The sequence below is a fragment of the Zea mays genome, chromosome 4 (genome assembly GCF_902167145.1).
Source record: "Zea mays cultivar B73 chromosome 4, Zm-B73-REFERENCE-NAM-5.0, whole genome shotgun sequence".
Lineage (NCBI taxonomy): Eukaryota > Viridiplantae > Streptophyta > Magnoliopsida > Poales > Poaceae > Zea > Zea mays.
In genome coordinates this window covers 176,014,303-176,032,489 of record NC_050099.1, presented here as the reverse complement: position 1 = coordinate 176,032,489, position 18,187 = coordinate 176,014,303, and the positions used below count along the sequence as shown (strand labels likewise).

The 18,187-nt window shown below is 51.4% G+C and overlaps 1 protein-coding gene across 1 annotated transcript; it reads left to right on the top strand.

Moving 5' to 3' along the window:
- Window positions 1-1,411: 1,411 nt before the first annotated feature.
- LOC100382073 (Protein DOWNY MILDEW RESISTANCE 6) lies at window positions 1,412-2,892 on the top strand. Its single transcript, NM_001174836.2, has 2 exons — window positions 1,412-1,610; window positions 1,714-2,892. Exons 1-2 carry the CDS (start codon window positions 1,416-1,418, stop codon window positions 2,569-2,571), a joined length of 1,053 nt encoding a protein of 350 aa, NP_001168307.2. The 5' UTR covers window positions 1,412-1,415; the 3' UTR covers window positions 2,572-2,892.
- Window positions 2,893-18,187: the final 15,295 nt, after the last annotated feature.

The window sequence follows — 18,187 nt, the reverse complement described above, 5'->3', positions numbered from 1 at the left end:
CACGTAGCACTCTGCTACACCCCCCATTGTACACCTGGATCCTCTCCTTATGCCTATAAAAGGAAGGACCAGGGCCCTCTTACAGAGGGTTGGCCGCACGGGGACGAGGATGGGACAGGCGCTCGCGTGAGGCCGCTCGCTCCCCCTCCCACGTGGACGCTTGTTACCCCCTACTACAAGCGCACCCGACCTGGGCGCGGGACGAACACGAAGGCCGCGGGATTTCCACCTCTCTCACTCCCGTCTCCGGCTGCCTTTCTTCCTCCCTTCGCGCTCGGCCTCGCGCCGATCCATCTGGGCTGGGGCACGCGGCGACATTTCACTCGTTGGCCCAGGGACCCCCCGGTCTCGAAACGCCGACAGAGATGGTGCCACTTTTCGAGGGAGAAGCCGGAGCTACAAAAATTGGCTCCACATGGCTCCTTTCCTCGGCTTCCGGCCTTGTCCCTCTCTCGCGCCTCTCGCTGCCCCATGTCTTGACCCTCTCTTGTGCACGCTTATCCCCACACTACCTTCGCCGCCCCACGCCTCCCCGCCCCTGCCCCAACACTGTTGCGCCGCGTCCGTCATTGCCTTCCTGCCCAACGTCCGACGTCCCATGTTAACCTCCATCGCCCTCACGTCTCACCTAGGCTATTCGATCATCAGTTTTTATAATTTATCGTGTCCATAAATTGTTTACGCGTTATTTGTATGTATATGTATGGGGTGTTCATACAAATGGTTACACGGGACACTATGGACAATTGCCTTATACATCAAATAAAAATACAAGAGTAATTATTTTTTGCCAAACAATTTATTTAAAAGGCACTGTCTTATGTGGAGGAGCTGCTCCTAAAGAGAAGTAAGAGATGAAGCTATTTTTGGAGGAGACAGAGCTTTGCCAAACATACTCAGCCTAGAGGGGGAAAACATCAATCGTCCTATTTTAAATATTAGATAATTCATATGCAATTTACATATAATTTATATCCGTTGGATTTTGCCGATCTAATATTCTACTCCACATTTGCACCTAATCAAATTTGGATTATCTATAACCTTATGGATGTTAAATTTTTTACTTATACCCGTAAGATTTGGATTCAGATCAGATTGAATCGTCCGTTTACGCCCGCGTAGTGGATTTGAAGGGAAGCATTCAAGCTATACCTGAAGATTTTAGTTGAAGCGTAAAGTTTTCATGACCAAAGCGAATAATCATAATTGTTTTGCTTGTAACAATTAGCCGCCCAAATAGTAGAACCAATCAATTTGCTGTAGAAAAGTCAACTTTGTATGCGACGACAAATGGATGCGTCCGAGCTGCGGTCAAATCATGGATCCAAAAAGATGCTCATGTTCATCGCTGTATAAAAATGCTCATCTGTCTGAACTTGTGAAGGAAGCAAGAAACCCGGCCGCCGAAGGAGATGACCGAACCCCTCTCCAATGGCGCCGTCTACCAGTCGGTGCCTGAGTCCTACGTGCTCCCGGAGCACCAGAGGCCTAGGAGCTCGCCGCCGTCTTCCGCGGCGGCGATACCTGTAGTTGACCTCGGCGGCGATGATCCCGACAGGACGGCGGAACAGATCGTCGCCGCGGGGAAAGAGTTCGGTTTCTTTCAGGTGAGAAAATTTCGGTTGCTCGTCCTCACTCGTCAGTCCTGTTCGTTCCTGCATGCTGCTCAGAAGCTTGTGAACCAAGAAGAAACGAAACCTTGGGTGACAGGTGATCAACCACGGCGTGGCGGAGGACGTGATGGCCTCCATGATGAGCGCCGCGGAGGAGTTCTTCAGGCTCCCGACGGACGAGAAGATGGCGCACTACTCCACCGACAGCACGAAGCTGCCGCGGTTCCACACGAGCGTCGGGAAGGAGCAGGAGAAGGTGCTGTACTGGAGAGATTGCCTGAAGATCGGCTGCTACCCGTTCGAAGAGTTCAGGCACCGGTGGCCCGAGAAGCCGGCCGGGCTCGGCGCCGCGCTGGAGGCGTACACGGCAGCGGTGAGGAGCGTGGCGCTGCGCGTGCTGCGGCTGGCCGCGTCGGGGCTGGGGCTCGAGGACGAGGCGCACTTCGAGGGCGGGGAGCTGACCGCGGGGCCGGTGGTGATGAACGTGAACCACTACGTGGCGTGCCCGGATCCGAGCCTGACGCTGGGCATCGCGCCGCACTGCGACCCCAACGTGGTCACCGTCCTCATGGACAACGGCGTCCGCGGCCTGCAGGCGCGGCGGCGGCGCGGCGAAGGCGAAGGCGAAGGCGAAGGCGGAGGGTGGGTCGACGTGGACCCCCCGCCCGGCGCGCTCGTCGTCAACTTCGGGCACCAGATGGAAGCGGTCACCAACGGGCGCGTGCGCGCCGGCGAGCACCGCGCGGTGACCAGCGCCCGCGCCGCGCGCACGTCGCTCGCCGCGTTCGTCATGCCCGCCATGGGCTACGTCGTGTCGCCGGCGCCCGGGGTGGTGGCGGAGGGAGAGGCGCTCCTGTTCCGGTCCTACACGTACCAGGAGTTCGTCAGCGTGTACACCGCGGCAACCGGCGACAGGGACGCCGTCCTGGCGCGGTTTCGGAACAACAATGGCTGACTGACGCTCGTCGCCGGCCGCCTTCTCTTTACCTCAAGAAGGAACTCCTTGCTGATTGTTTTTGTCAAAAAAGAAAAACAGCAAGAATTGCATATTCCGTGTCAACTGTAATTTGTCGTTATCTTGGGTGCGGTGCAACGTTTTTCCAACGACGACGTATTCCTCTCGGTTTTACTTTTTAGCCATGTTTTCAAACAATTTGATCATGCCCTTAACTACATGGACTATGATTGTTGATTAAGAGCATGTTAGATAGACAAGATTTTTATAGTCCTTAAGGACCCGTTCGGTAGACATGGAACGGAGGACCGGAATTGTTCTTATCCAGATTGCTTCTCTAATTTGTATAAATTTTGATCAATAGGAATAATTCTGGGTGCATTCCGGTAGAAACGAACAGACCCTAAAGGGAACAGTTGTACTTTGGGGGCCGGCCCAAAACACGAAAAAAAACTTAGTCCAACTACGATAAGGTTGAAATATTTCAGTGTCGAGCTGATATATTAGGTCGTGTCTGAACCGTGTTTATGGACGGATATAGGCATGACCTATTTAATACAGACACAACTCATGTACATGCACGTAAAGGTGCATACTCGATAATTTTAAAACACGAGTTTCGTATATCGCGTGCCACGCGCGAAACGAGTATAATATATTTGTTTTCTCCCCGCGTCTCACCTAATAAAATAGGTCATTACCTATCAGATGGGCAATAAGAAAACACCTAAATCCAATATGACACGAAACCGCATCACGATGCTCCTGGATAGTACCAGCTCGCTAGTTGAAGAAGAACGAGTGATCACGAGCTATAAAAAAAGGAATAAATTTTCTTTTTAACTCATATATTTCTTGATCTTTTGACTAAGATAGAGTGTACTAACTATAGTTTAATATCTGGTATATGAGATATATGCCCACTTTAATTTTAGGGTTTATTTTGTAGAAGGGGTCTATTTTAGTTTTAACTTTTTTTAGAGGATCCATCACACTGACTTGGCATTGGACTCTTGGGTGTCATACAAATGTTGCACTATATCATGATTGGTGTGTCTGTCACAACACACGGGTATTATACTAGTATTCATTAAAATCACACTTTGTTTATACTTCCATGTACTTGATAAAGAACAAAATTGCAGTTAATGCTAGTTAAATGTTTTTTTGCAACTTTGGATTAAAAGATGTGATATAATTTTACTTTTGTTATAAACATTAGACAACAAACTAAACTTATGAACTCTATGTAGATCTGGTTATACTCTTTTCTCTTATGTAAAAATGTTTTTAACAAGAAGTCATCGCACATCTCTAGTAACTTAATAGAAATATTAATTTTTTTGTCAAATTTGTTTATCTCATCTTTTGTTAATTTTTTTATTAAACCTCTATTTAAAGTTGGACTATGATATAAATTTTGGGCTAGAAATTGAAATTTGATATATTTATAATTTTGGATCGCTCAAAATAAGCTACATAGTTAATCAATTACGTGTCAGGCCTTTGGCCGGTCCGACACATCTTATAATAACAACAGATCATGTCGATCGATCGAAATTCAAATTTGCTGGACTTTTTCGAACTTGGACCGTATTGGGTCGAATGGCCCAAATGCACACTTAGAACTTCTAGGCAATAGCCGCAACGTTAATCGCCATGGAGACAAAACACGCCAGACGTCTCAGGAAGAAATGAAGGAAGAAGAAGAAGAAGCAGCAAACAACTGATGTTGTCTGTCTCTGTCTCCTCCGTCTCGGATTTGTCTATATGAGAGGTGACCCAGACCTAGCAAGCACGCCAACGCCATTGCAGTCATGGTCTGCCGTATATATCTGCAATTGCAGTGCAGGCAACGCAACAGGAAAAAGGGAAACGTCCGACGACCTTATTATTTCCGATGATCACCTAGGAAATAGTCAGACGTTCTCTTATCTCCGACGACCTCCAGCAGTCGTCCGATGTCTAGGTTATCTCCGACAGCTAGACTAACAACCATCGGAAGTCTATGTTATCACTAACGGCTCCTAGAGCTGATGTCGGGGATTACAGATTTCAAGGTAACGGCGCCAACGTCGTTTTGATTTTCGATTTCTCTCACTCTCGCAGCGCTCTCTCTCTCCCTGTCGTTGCCTCGCCGCCGTGCCTACTACCTCGCCGACGTGCCCGCTGCCTCGCCACCACGCCACCACGCTCGCCGAGGCCGCCGCTGGCCACCATCGCTCTGCGCCATTTGCAAAGCCCCGACGTCTGCCTCAGCCTCGTCCGGCTCCCCACGTCTGCTGTCGTCCGCCTACTCCAATTGTCCTCGTCCGCGCCAACCTCGCCCGTGTCCGGTGTCTCCTGCGCTACTCGTGCCTCCACCGACCGTTCCTGGCACTCCTCGCCAACGATATAGCCACAACCACCACTAAGTCAGTATCTTTTTCTTAGAATTTTATGTATTCATGTGTTGACTGATTAGTTTGTTATATCTGATGGCCAAAATTTGATTATCCAATTAAATTAGCGTGTTTTAGTTTATTTAGGTGTGTGTAGATAATTTAAATTTTTAATTTTCGAGGGTAATTATTGTGCCCTCGGAAATAAGGTCATTTATATGATTTGTCACTCATAACAATGTTATTTCATATATAATATTGTATTGGTGGTTTATTAGTTGAATTATGTAATAATGTACGATGATTTTAGTATTATTCGTAATGTATCGTAGTGTCAACAAACGAAACCTAGGTGTCACCCGTTTCAGCCCAACACACCTCACAAGCGTCGATGTGAGGTGTGTTGGGCCAGAACTGTCCTTTTATGAACAGCCTCGGAGTGGCCGATAGAGCTGGTGTTTATGACAAAGGCATGTGCTCCTACGTAGTTTCGGCAACATAACCCCTTTGTTCTCTAATTATACCATTTTGCAATTGTAGAACAACAGGTTGTGCTGCCAAATATTCGCACGAGCACATGCCTTGTCATAAACACGGGCTCGTCGGTCACTCTTGCTGGGTTTATGACCTATCTTTTACTATAGATGTAGGGGTGTGATTTCTTCGTAATAACCGACAGTCTGTGCATTACTTAACTAATTAAGTTAACATATTGTATCTAGTATGACAGAAGATCGTCGATGGATGTATGAAGGTTGGAAGAAGAGGGGTACTCTATCAAGTGAGTGGGTTGCCAAGACCGACGTGTTTTTCAACCGTGCTTTTGCTCGATCAGAGACTGGAACCGATGTTAGATGCCTTATAGCAAGTGCCGAAACATTTATTTCCTTGACAGAAGGATTATGTCTATAGATCTTTGTAGGAACGGCTATATGCCTGGCTATGAGGTGTCGGTGCACCACGATAAGGACTCACCTCCTTGTATTGTGTCGAAGTTTAGTCAGATGAAGAGGGAGACTATTATAAGATGGAAGAGATGCTTGACGATGTACGTCATGAACTTCTTATCCTAATTGGTTTGTTTCCTTATACTAACGTGAATTTGGTTATCAAAATTGGATGTCTGATCGTGAACTAACATGGAATCAACGTGATCAGATTAGTCGAGAGGAAAACGATGGGGACCTAATTTCTTATGTTGGTTTCGAGATTATGTAGATAGGAATGATAATATACACCCAGACCTTCAACAATTGTCCCTAGGAGAAGTAACTGTCAGACGTTATGGTCGATATGATGTCAATGGTTTCCGTTTCCGTTCTACAAGGTTCAAATATGATCATTGAAAGTCGCCTAGAGGGGGGTGAATAGGGCGAATCTGAAATTTACAAACTAAAGCACAACTACAAGTCGGTTTAGCGTTAAAAATATAAACGAGTCCGAGAGAGAGGGCGCAAAACAAATCGTGAGTGAATAAAGAGTGAGACACGATGATTTGTTTTACCGAGGTTCGGTTCTTACAAACCTACTCCCCGTTGAGGTGGTCACAAAGACCGGGTCTCTTTCAACCCTTTCCCTCTCTCAAACGGTCACTTAGACCGAGTGAGCTTCTCTTCTCAATCAAACGGAACACGAAGTTCCCGCAAGGACCACCACACAATTGGTGTCTCTTGCCTTGGTTACAATTGAGTTTGATCACAAGAATGAAGGAAGAAAAAAAGCAATCCAAGCGCAAGAGCTCAAATGAACACAACAAATCACTCTCTCTAATCACTAAGGCTTTGTGTGGAGTTGGGAGAGGATTTGATCTCTTTGATGTGTCTTGTATTGAATGCTAGCTCTTGTAAGGTGTAGAAGAGTGGAAAACTTGGATGCCATTGAATGTGGGGTGGTTGGGGTATTTATAGCCCCAACCACCAAAAATGGTCGTTGGAAGTGTGCTGTCGCATGGCGCACCGGACAGTCCGGTGCGCTAGCCACGTCAGCAGACCGTTGGGGTTCGACCGTTGGAGCTCTGACTTGTGGGCCCTCTGGGCTGTCCGGTGGTGCACCGAACAGGTCCTGTAGACTGTCCGGTGCGCCTCCCACGCATGCTCTGACTCTGGCGCGCACTATAGCGCATTTAATGCGGTTGCAGTCAACCGTTGCGCGCGAAGTAGCCGTTGCTCCGCTGGCACACCGGACAGTCCGGTGTGCCCTAGACACTGTCCGGTGACTCACCGGACAGTCCGGTGAATTATAGCGGAGCGCCCTTGGAAATTCCCGAAGGTGAAGAGTTCAGCCTCGAGTGCCCTGGTGCACCGGACACTGTCCGGTGGTGCACCGGATAGTCCGGTGCGCCAGACCAGGGTGCCTTTCGGGTTGTCTTTTGCTCTCTTGTTTGAACCCTTTTCTTGGTCTTTTTATTGGCTTATTGTGAACCTTTGGCACCTGTAGAACTTATAGACTAGAGCAGACTGGTTAGTCCAAATATTTGTGTTGGGCAATTCAACCACCAAAATCAATTAGGAAATAGGTGTAAGCCTAATTCCCTTTCAATCTCCCCCTTTTTGGTGATTGATGCCAACACAAACCAAAGCAAATATAGAAGTGCATAATTGAACTAGTTTGCATAATGTAAGTGCAAAGGTTACTTAGAATTGAGCCAATATAAATTCTCATAAGATACGCATGGATTGTTTCTTTATATTCTCAATATTTTGGACCACGCTTGCACCACATGTTTTGTTTTTGCAAATACTTTTGTAAATTGTTTTCAAAGTTCTTTTGCAAATAGTCAAAGGTAGATGAGTAAGATTTTGAGAAGCATTTTTAAGATTTGAAATTTTCTCCCCATGTATCAAATTTCCTTTGACTAAACAAAACTCCCCTTGATGAAATCCTCCTCTTAGTGTTCAAGAGGGTTTTAAGATACTGATTTTGAAAATACTACTTTCTCCCCCTTTTGAACATAATAAGATACCAATTTGAAAACATCATTTTTTTTGTAAAATTAGGTGGTGGTGCGGTCCTTTTGCTTTGGGCTAATACTTTCTCCCCCTTGGCATGAATCGCCAAAAACGGATACTTGAGTGAGATATAAGCCATTTTTACTACTTTCTCCCCCTTTGGTTAAAAAAATATGAGTGAAGATTATACCAAAGTTGAGGAGCGACGGCGAAAGATGAGTCATGGAGTGGAGTGGAAGCCTTTGTTTTCGCCGAAGACTCCAATTCCCTTTCAATACGCCTATGACTTGGTGTGAAATATACTTGAAAACACATTAGTCATAGCATATAAAAGAGACATGATCAAAGGTAAATTTATGAGCTATGTATGCAAGACATCAAAAGAAATTCCTAGAATCAAGAATATTTAGCTCATGCCTAAGTTTGTTAAAAGTTTGTTCATCTAGTGGCTTGGTAAAGATATCGGCTAATTGTTCCTTAGTGTTAATATATGCAATCTCGATATCTCCCTTTTGTTGGTGATCCCTTAAGAAATGATACCGAATGGCTATGTGTTTAGTGCGGCTATGCTCAACGGGATTATCTGCCATGCGGATTGCACTCTCATTATCACATAGAAGAGGAACTTTGGTTAATTTGTAACCGTAGTCCCAAAGGGTTTGTCTCATCCAAAGTAATTGCGCGCAACAATGGCCTGCGGCAATGTACTCGACTTCGGCGGTAGAAAGAGCTACGAAATTTTGCTTCTTTGAAGCCCAAGACACCAAGGATCTTCCCAAGAACTGGCAAGTCCCCGATGTACTCTTTCTATTAATCTTACACCCCGCCCAATCGGCATCCGAATAACCATTTAAATCAAATGTGGATCCCCGAGGGTACCAAAGCCCAAACTTAGGAGTAAAAACTAAATATCTCAAGATTCGTTTTACGGCCGTAAGGTGAGCTTCCTTAGGGTCGGCTTGGAATCTTGCACACATGCATACGGAAAGCATAATATCCGGTCGAGATGCACATAGATAGAGTAAAGAGCCTATCATCGACCGATATACCTTTTGATCGACGGATTTACCTCCCGTGTCGAGGTCGAGATGCCCATTGGTTCCCATGGGTGTCTTGATGGGCTTGACATCCTTCATCCCAAACTTGTTTAGAATATCTTGAATATACTTTGTTTGGCTAATGAAGGTGCCCTCTTGGAGTTGCTTCACTTGAAATCCCAAGAAGTACTTCAACTCCCCCATCATCGACATCTCGAATTTCTATGTCATGATCCTACTAAATTCCTCACATGTAGATTCGTTAGTAGACCCAAATATGATATCATCAACATAAATTTGGCATACAAACAAATTATTGTCAAGAGTTTTAGTAAATATAGTAGGATCGACATTTCCGACTTTGAAACCATTAGTGATAAGGAAATCTCTAAGGCATTCATACCATGCTCTTGGGGCTTGCTTGAGCCCATAAAGCGCCTTAGAGAGTCTATAGACATGGTTAGGGTACTCACTGTCTTCAAAGCCGGGAGGTTGCTCAACATAGACTTCTTCCTTGATTGGTCCATTGAGGAAGGCACTCTTCACGTCCATTTGGTAAAGCTTGAAGCCATGGTAAGTAGCATAGGCCAACAATATGCGAATTGACTCAAGCCTAGCTACGAGTGCATAGGTTTCACCGAAATCCAAATCTTCGACTTGTGAATACCCCTTGGCCACAAGTCGAGCTTTGTTCCTTGTCACCACACCATGCTCATCTTGCTTGTTGCGGAAGACCCACTTGGTTCCTACAACATTTTGATTAGGACGTGGAACTAAATGCCATACCTCATTTCTAGTGAAGTTGTTGAGCTCCTCTTGCATCGCCACCACCCAATCCGAATCTTGTAGTGCTTCCTCTACCCTGTGTGGCTCAATAGAGGAAACAAAAGAGTAATGTTCACAAAAATGTGCAACACGAGATCTAGTGGTTACCCCCTTATGAATGTCGCCGAGGATGGTGTCGACGGGGTGATCTCGTTGAATTGCTTGGTGGACTGTTGGGTGTGGCGGTCTTGGTTCTTCATCCTCCTTGTCTTGATCATTTGCATCTCCCCCTAGATCATTGCCGTCATCTTGAGGTGGCTCATCTTTTTGATCTTTTCCTTCATCAACTTGAGCCTCATCCTCATTTTGAGTTGGTGGAGATGCTTGCGTGGAGGAGGATGGTTGATCTTGTGCATTTGGAGGCTCTTCGGATTCCTTAGGACACACATCCCCAATGGACATGTTCCTTAGTGCGACGCACGTAGCCTCTTCATCACCTATCTCATCAAGATCAACTTGCTCTACTTGAGATCCGTTAGTCTCATCAAACACAACGTCACAAGAAACTTCAACTAGTCCTGAGGACTTATTAAAGACTCTATATGCCCTTGTGTTTGAATCATATCCTAGTAAAAAGCCTTCTACAGTTTTAGGAGCAAATTTAGATTTTCTACTTCTTTTAACAAGAATAAAGCATTTGCTACCAAAGACTCTAAAATATGAAGTATTGGGATTTTTACCGGTTAGGAGTTCGTATAATGTCTTCTTGAGGATTCGGTGTAGATACAACCGGTTGATGGCGTAGCAGACGGTGTTGACCGCCTCGGCCCAAAACCGATCCGAAGTCTTGTACTCATCAAGCATGGTTCTTGCCATGTCCAATAGAGTTCGATTCTTCCTCTCCACTACACTATTTTGCTGTGGCGTGTAGGGAGAATAGAACTCATGCTTGATGCCCTCCTCCTCAAGGAAGCCTTCAATTTGAGAGTTCTTGAACTCCGTCCCGTTGTTGCTTCTAATTTTCTTGATCCTTAAGCCAAACTCGTTTTGAGCTCGTCTCAAGAATCCTTTTAACGTCTCTTGGGTATGAGATTTTTCCTGCAAAAAGAACACCCAAGTGAAGCGAGAATAATCATCCACTATAACTAGACAGTACTTACTCCCGCCGATGCTTAAGTAAGCTATCGGGCCGAATAGATCCATGTGTAGGAGCTCAAGTGGCCTGTCAGTCGTCATGATGTTCTTGTGTGGATGATGAGTCCCAACTTGCTTCCCTGCCTAACATGCGCTACAAATCCTGTCTTTCTCAAAATGAACATTTGTTAGTCCCAAAATGTGTTCTCCCTTTAGAAGCTTATGAAGATTCTTCATTCCAACATGTGCTAATCGGCGATGCCAGAGCCAGCCCATGTTAGTCTTAGCAATTAAGCAAGTGTCGAGTTCAGCTCTATCAAAATCTACTAAGTATAGCTGACCCTCTAACACTCCCTTAAATGCTACTGAATCATCACTTCTTCTAAAGACAGTGACACCTACATCAGTAAAAAGACAGTTGTAGCCCATTTGACATAATTGCGAAACGGAAAGTAAATTGTAGTCTAAAGAATCTATAAGAAAAACCTTGGTCAGGTGAAATAGCAATTTTACCCAAACCTTTGACCAAACCTTGGTTTCCATCCCCGAATGTGATAGCTCGTTGGGGATCTTGGTTTTTCTCATAGGAGGAGAACATCTTCTTCTCCCCTGTCATATGGTTTGTGCACCCGTTGTCGATTATCCAACTTGAGCCCCTGGATGCATAAACCTACAAAACAAGTTTAGTTCTTTGTTTTAGGTACCCAAATGGTTTTGGGTCCTTTCGCATTAGATACAAGAACTTTGGGTACCCAAACACAAGTTTTGATCCCTTGTGTTTGCCCCCAACATACTTGGCAACTACCTTGCTGTCGGGGACCATAATTAGGGGTACCCTCAAGGCTCCTAAATCTCAGCTGGTAACCCCCATCAGCACAAAGCTGCAAAGGCCTGATGGGTGCGATTAAGTCAAGGATCGGTCCATTCAAGGGACGCGATCACGCCTCGCCCGAGCCCAGCCTCGGGCAAGGGCAGCCGACCCCGGAGGATCTACGTCTCGCCCGAGGACCCCCTCCAGCAACGGACACACCTTCGGCTCGCCCGAGGCCCAGTCTTCACCAAGAAGCAACCTTGGCCAAATCTCCACGCCAACCAACCAAATCGCAGGGGCATTTAATGCAAAGGTGGCCTGACACCTTTATCCTGACGCATGCCCTCCAGTCGACAGAGCCGAAGTGACCGTAGTCACTTCGCCGCTCCACTGACCGGTCTGACAAGATGACAGCGCCGCCTGCGCCGCTCCGACTGCTGTGCCACTCGACAGAGTGAGACTGACAGCAGCCAAGTCCGGCCTCAGGCGCCATAGGAAGCTCCGCTTCGCCCGACCCCAGGGCTCGGATTCGGGCTCAGCCCCGGAAGACGACGAACTCTGCTTCGCCCGACCCCAGGGCTCGGACTCGGGCTCAGCCCCGGAAGATGACGAACTCCGCTTCGCCCGACCCTAGGGCTCGGACTCGGGCTCGGACTCGGGCTCAGCCCCGGAAGACGACGAACTCCGCTTCGCCTGACCCTAGGGCTCGGACTCGGGCTCAGCCCCGGAAGACGACAGACTCCGCTTCGCCCGACCCCAGGGCTCGGACTCGGGCTTAGCCCCGGAAGACGACGAACTCCGCTTCGCCCGACCCCAGGGCTCGGACTCGGGCTCAGCCCCAGAAGACGACGAACTCCGCTTCGCCCGACCCCAGGGCTCGGACTCGGGCTCAGCCCCGGAAGACGAGGACTCCGCTTCACCTGACCTCAGGGCTCGGACTCGGGCTCAGCCCCGAAGGACGACGAACTCCGCTTCGCCCGACCCCAGGGCTCGGACTCAGCCCTGGCATCAGCCGACGGTCTCCGCCTCGCCCGACCCGGGGGCTCGGACTCGACCTCGACCTTGGAAGACATACTCGACCTCAACCTCAGAGGAGCCTCCACCTCGCCCAACCTAGGGCACGGACCGACCACATCAACAGGAGGCACCATCATTACCCAGCCCCAAGCTGACTCAGGCTATGGGGAACAAGACTGGCGTCCCATCTGGCTCGCTCCGCCAGACAAGTAATGATGGCGCCCCGCACGCTCTATGACGACGGTGGCTCTCAGCCCCCTTACGGAAGCAAGAGGACGTCAGCAAGGACTCGACAGCCCCGACAGCTGTCCTTCCGCCAAGCTCCAGCGCTCCTCCGACGGCCACGACACCACACGAACCGGGTGTCAAAACCTCTCCGGCTGCCACGATGGCATGTACTTAGGGCGCTAGCTCTCCTCCGCTAGACACGTTAGCACACTGCTACACCCCCCATTGTACACCTGGATCCTCTCCTTGCGCCTATAAAAGGAAGGACCAGGGCCCTCTTACAGAGGGTTGGCCGTGGGATGAAGGACGGGACGGCGCTCGCGTGAGGCCGCTCGCTCCCTCCTGTGTGGACGCTTGTAACCCCCTACTGCAAGCCCACCCGACCTGGGCGCGGGACAAACACGAAGGCCGCGGGATTTCACCTCTCACGCCCGTCTCCCTCCGGCTTCTTCCCCCCTTCGCGCTCCGTCTCGCGCCGACCCATCTGGGCTGGGGCACGCGGCGACAATTTACTCGTCGGTCTAGGGACCCCCGGGTTTCGAAACGCCGATAGTTGGCGCGCCAGGTAGGGGCCTGCTGCGTGTTGACGAACAGCTTCCCGTCAAGCTCCAGATGGGCAGTCTTCAGCAACCTTTCCAGCCCGGGACGGTGCTCCGTTTTGGGAGTCTTGAGTTCATGTCCCTCGACGGTAGCTACGATATGATACTCCTTCCACCGCCGCGCGACAGCGACAATGGCGGCCGACAACCCGCCCGCCGGCGGCGGAATCGACGACGTCTTCCCCACGTGGTGGAAGAACAACATTCGAGCTCACCCCGTCCCCTCCCCCGCCGATGGAGGAGGAGGCGGGGCAACCGAGGCCAAGCAGGAGGCGGCACCTCGTCAGCTATCGAGCGAGTCGACGGTGCCGGCGCCCCATCGGGGGGCACGTCGGGCATCGACCTCGCGTCTGAGACGAAGACGAGCGCTGTCTCCCCGCAACACGCCAATCCCAAGCAAACGAACGACACCAGCACACTCGCGAAGGACTTGCTGGGTGTCACCCTCATACCTGAGACGACGGTGCAGTCAGTCCCTGACATGACTTCATCAACGCCCGTCGACCAAGAGGTACCGACCGATTCCCATCTCACGCCTTTTGGATCCAGCCTCAACCCACCAAGCGACTTCGCTTTGGTGGACGCTCTCATAGAGGCGAGTCCAAACCCTCTGGGGTATCGTATGCGGTCACCCTGGGACCGGCTGATGGACGTCTCGACCTACGGGCCCTCGGGGTCCGAGGAAGATGACGAGCCCGACCTCTGTTGGGATTTCTCCGGACTTGGTAACCCCAGTGCCATGCGGGACTTTATGACCGCATGCGACTATTGCCTTTCCGACTGCTCCGACGGTAGCCGCAGCCTCAGCGACGAGGACTGCGGCCCAAGTCGTGAATGTTTCCACGTCGATCTAGGGGGTCCCGACGAAGGCAACCATCTTGGTATGCCGGAGAACAATGATCTCCCTAGGCCTGTGCCTCGCGTTGACATCCTACGGGAGCTAGCCGTGGTCCCCGTCCCGGCGGGGGGTCATGACCCACAGCTCGAGCAAATCCGCGAGATGCAGGCCAGGCTCGACGAGGGGGCAGGAACACTTGAGCCGATCCGCCGGGACATCGGGCAGGAATGGGCGGGCCAACCTCCGGCCGGAGAAGTGCGTCATCTACCCCAGGGTATCCAGCACCGCATCGTCGATGAAGTCAGGGTAAGGCCGCCACCGACTTCCAGTGGAGTCGACCAGAACCTGGCTGCAGCGGCAATGCTTCTCCGTGCGATGCCAGAGCCATCAACCACCGAGGGGCGGCGAATTCAGGGAGGGCTCAAGAATCTCCTGGAGGACGCCGCGGTCCGACGGGCCGAAAGCTATGCCTCCCGAAGGCAGGGGCACCCCTCGGAACATCGCACTGCGACTTCCCGTTTCATGCAGGAAGCCTCGGTCCACACCGGGCGCACACGCAACACAGCGCCTGCGGCCCCGGGTCGCCTCGGCAACGAGCACCATCACCGCAACCGACGGGCCCACCTCGACGAGAGGGTGCGCCGAGGCTACCACCCCAGGCGTGGGGGACGCTACGACAGCGGGGAGGATCGGAGTCCCTCGCCCGAACCACCCGGTCCGCAGGCTTTCAGCCGCGCCATACGACGGGCACCGTTCCCGACCCGATTCCGAACCCCGACTACTATCACAAAGTACTCGGGGGAAACGAGACCGGAACTGTGGCTCGCGGACTACCGGCTGGCCTGCCAACTGGGTGGAACGGACGATGACAACCTCATCATCCGCAACCTCCCCCTGTTCCTCTCCGATACCGCTCGGGCCTGGTTGGAGCACTTGCCTCCGGGGTAGATCTCCAACTGGGACGACCTGGTCCAAGCCTTCACCGGCAATTTCCAGGGCACCTACGTGCGCCCTAGAAACTCCTGGGATATCCGAAGCTACCGCCAGCAGCCAGGAGAGTCTCTCCGGGACTACATCTGGCGATTCTCGAAGCAGCGCACTGAGCTGCCCAACATTACCGATTCGGATGTCATCGGTGCGTTCCTCGCCGGCACCACCTGCCGCGACCTGGTGAGCAAGCTGGGTCGCAAGACCCCCACCAGGGCGACCGAGCTGATGGACATCGCCACCAAGTTCACCTCTGGCCAGGAGGCGGTTGAGGCCATCTTCCGGAAGGACAAGCAGCCCCAGAGCCGCCCACCGGAAGATGTCCCCGAGGCGTCAACTCAGCGAGGCGCCAAGAAGAAAGGCAAGAAGAAGTCGCAAGCGAAGCGTGACGCCGCTGACGCGGACCTTGTCGCCGCCGCCGAGTACAAGAACCCTCGGAAACCTCCCGGAGGTGCAAACCTCTTCGACAAGATGCTCAAGGAGTCGTGCCCCTATCATCAGGGGCCCGTCAAGCACACCCTTGAGGAGTGCACCATGCTTCGGCGCCACTTTCACAAGGCCGGGCCACCCGCGGAGGGTGGCAGGGCTCGCGACAATGATAAGAAGGAAGATCACCAGGTAGGAGAGTTCCCCGAGGTCCGCGACTGCTTCATGATCTACGATGGGCAAGTGGCGAACGCCTCGGCTTGGCACCGCAAGCAAGAGCGTCGGGAGGTCTGTTCGGTAAAGGTGGCGGCGCCAGTCTACCTAGACTGGTCCGACAAGCCCATCACCTTCGACCAAGCCGACCACCAAGACCGCGTGCCGAGCCCGGGAAAATACCCGCTCGTTGTCGACCCCGTCATCGGCGACGTCAGGCTCACCAAGGTCCTCATGGACGGAGGCAGCAGCCTCAACATCATCTACGCCGAGACCCTTGGGCTCCTGCGGGTCGATCTGTCCTCGGTCCGGGCAGGCGCTGCGCCTTTCCACGGGATAATCCCCGGGAAACGCGTCCAGCCCCTCGGACAACTCGATCTACCCGTCTGCTTTGGGACGCCCTCCAACTTCCGAATGGAGACCCTCACGTTCGAGGTGGTCGGGTTCCGAGGAACCTACCACGCAGTGCTGGGGAGACCATGCTACACCAAGTTCATGGTCGTCCCCAACTACACCTACCTCAAGCTCAAGATGCCGGGCCCCAACGGGGTCATCACCATCGGCCCCACGTACTGACACGCGTACGAATGCGACGTGGAGTGCGTGGAGTACGCCGAGGCCCTCGCCGAATCTGAGGCCCTCATTGCCAACCTGGAGAGCCTCTCTAAGGAGGTGCTAGACGTGAAGCGCCACGCCGGCAACTTCGAGCCAGCGGAGACGGTTAAATCTGTCCCCCTCGACCCCAGCAACGACGCCTCCAAGCAAATCTGGATCGGCTCCGAGCTCGATCCCAAATAGGAAGCAGTGCTCGTCGACTTTCTCCGCGCAAACACCAACGTTTTCGCGTGGAGTCCCTCGGACATGCCCGGCATACCGAGGGATGTCGCCGAGCACTCGCTGGATATCCGAGCTGGAGCCCGACCCGTGAAGCAGCCTCTGCGCCGATTCGACGAAGAAAAGCGCAGAGCCATAGGCGAGGAGATCCACAAGCTAATGGCGGCAGGGTTCATCAAAGAGGTATTCCATCCCGAATGGCTTGCCAACCCAGTGCTTGTGAGAAAGAAAGGAGGGAAATGGCGGATGTGTGTAGACTACACTGGTCTAAACAACGCATGTCCGAAAGTTCCCTACCCTATGCCTCGCATCGATCAAATCGTGGATTCCACTGCTGGGTGCGAAACCCTGTCTTTCCTCGATGCCTACTCGGGGTATCACCAGATCAGGATGAAAGAGTCTGACCAGCTCGTGACCTCTTTCATCACACCCTTCAGCATGTACTGCTATGTTACCATGCCGTTCGGTTTGAGGAATGCGGGTGCAACGTACCAACGGTGCGTGAACCATGTGTTTTGCGAACACATTGGCCGAACGGTCGAGGCCTACGTCGATGACATCGTAGTCAAGACGAGGAAAGCCTCTGACCTCCTTTCCAACCTTGAAGTGACATTCCGATGTCTCAAGGCGAAAAGCGTGAAGCTCAATCCCGAAAAGTGTGTCTTCGGGGTTCCCCGAGGCATGCTCTTGGGGTTCATTGTCTCCGAGCGGGGCATCGAGGCCAACCCGGAGAAGATCGTAGCCATCACCAGCATGGGGCCCATCAAGGACTTGAAAGGCGTACAGAGAGTCATGGGATGCCTTGCGGCTCTGAGCCGCTTCATCTCGCGCCTCGACGAAAGAGGCTTGCCTCTGTACCGCCTCCTAAAGAAGGCCGAGTGCTTCACTTGGACCCCTGAGGCCGAGGAAGCCCTCGGGAACCTGAAGGCGCTCCTCACGAACGTGCCCATCTTGGTGCCCCCCGTTGCTGGAGAAGCCCTCTTAATCTACGTCGCCACGACCACTCAGGTGGTTAGCGCCGCGATCATAGTTGAGAGACGAGAAGAGGGGCATGCATTGCCCGTCCAGAGGCCAGCCTACTTCATCAGCGAGGTACTGTCCGAGACCAAGATCCGCTACCCACAAATCCAGAAGCTGCTATACGCGGTGATCCTGACGCGGCGAAAGTTGCGACACTACTTCGAGTCTCATCCGGTAACTGTGGTGTCATCCTTCCCTCTGGGGAGATCATCCAGTGCCGAGAGGCCTCGGGTAGAATTGCAAAGTGGGCGGTGGAAATCATGGGCGAAACGATCTCGTTCGCCCCTCGAAAGGCCATCAAGTCCTAGGTCTTGGCGGACTTTGTGGCTGAATGGGTCGACACTCGGCTCCCAACAGCTCCGATCCAACCGAAACTCT

Bases quoted from the DNA above. Each gene is read 5' to 3' on its own strand.
- LOC100382073 (NM_001174836.2), top strand. From the start codon at position 1,416: ATGACCGAACCCCTCTCCAATGGCGCCGTCTACCAGTCGGTGCCTGAG. The intron at 1,611-1,713 runs GTGAGAAAATTT...CTTGGGTGACAG, and splicing joins AAGAGTTCGGTTTCTTTCAG to GTGATCAACCACGGCGTGGC.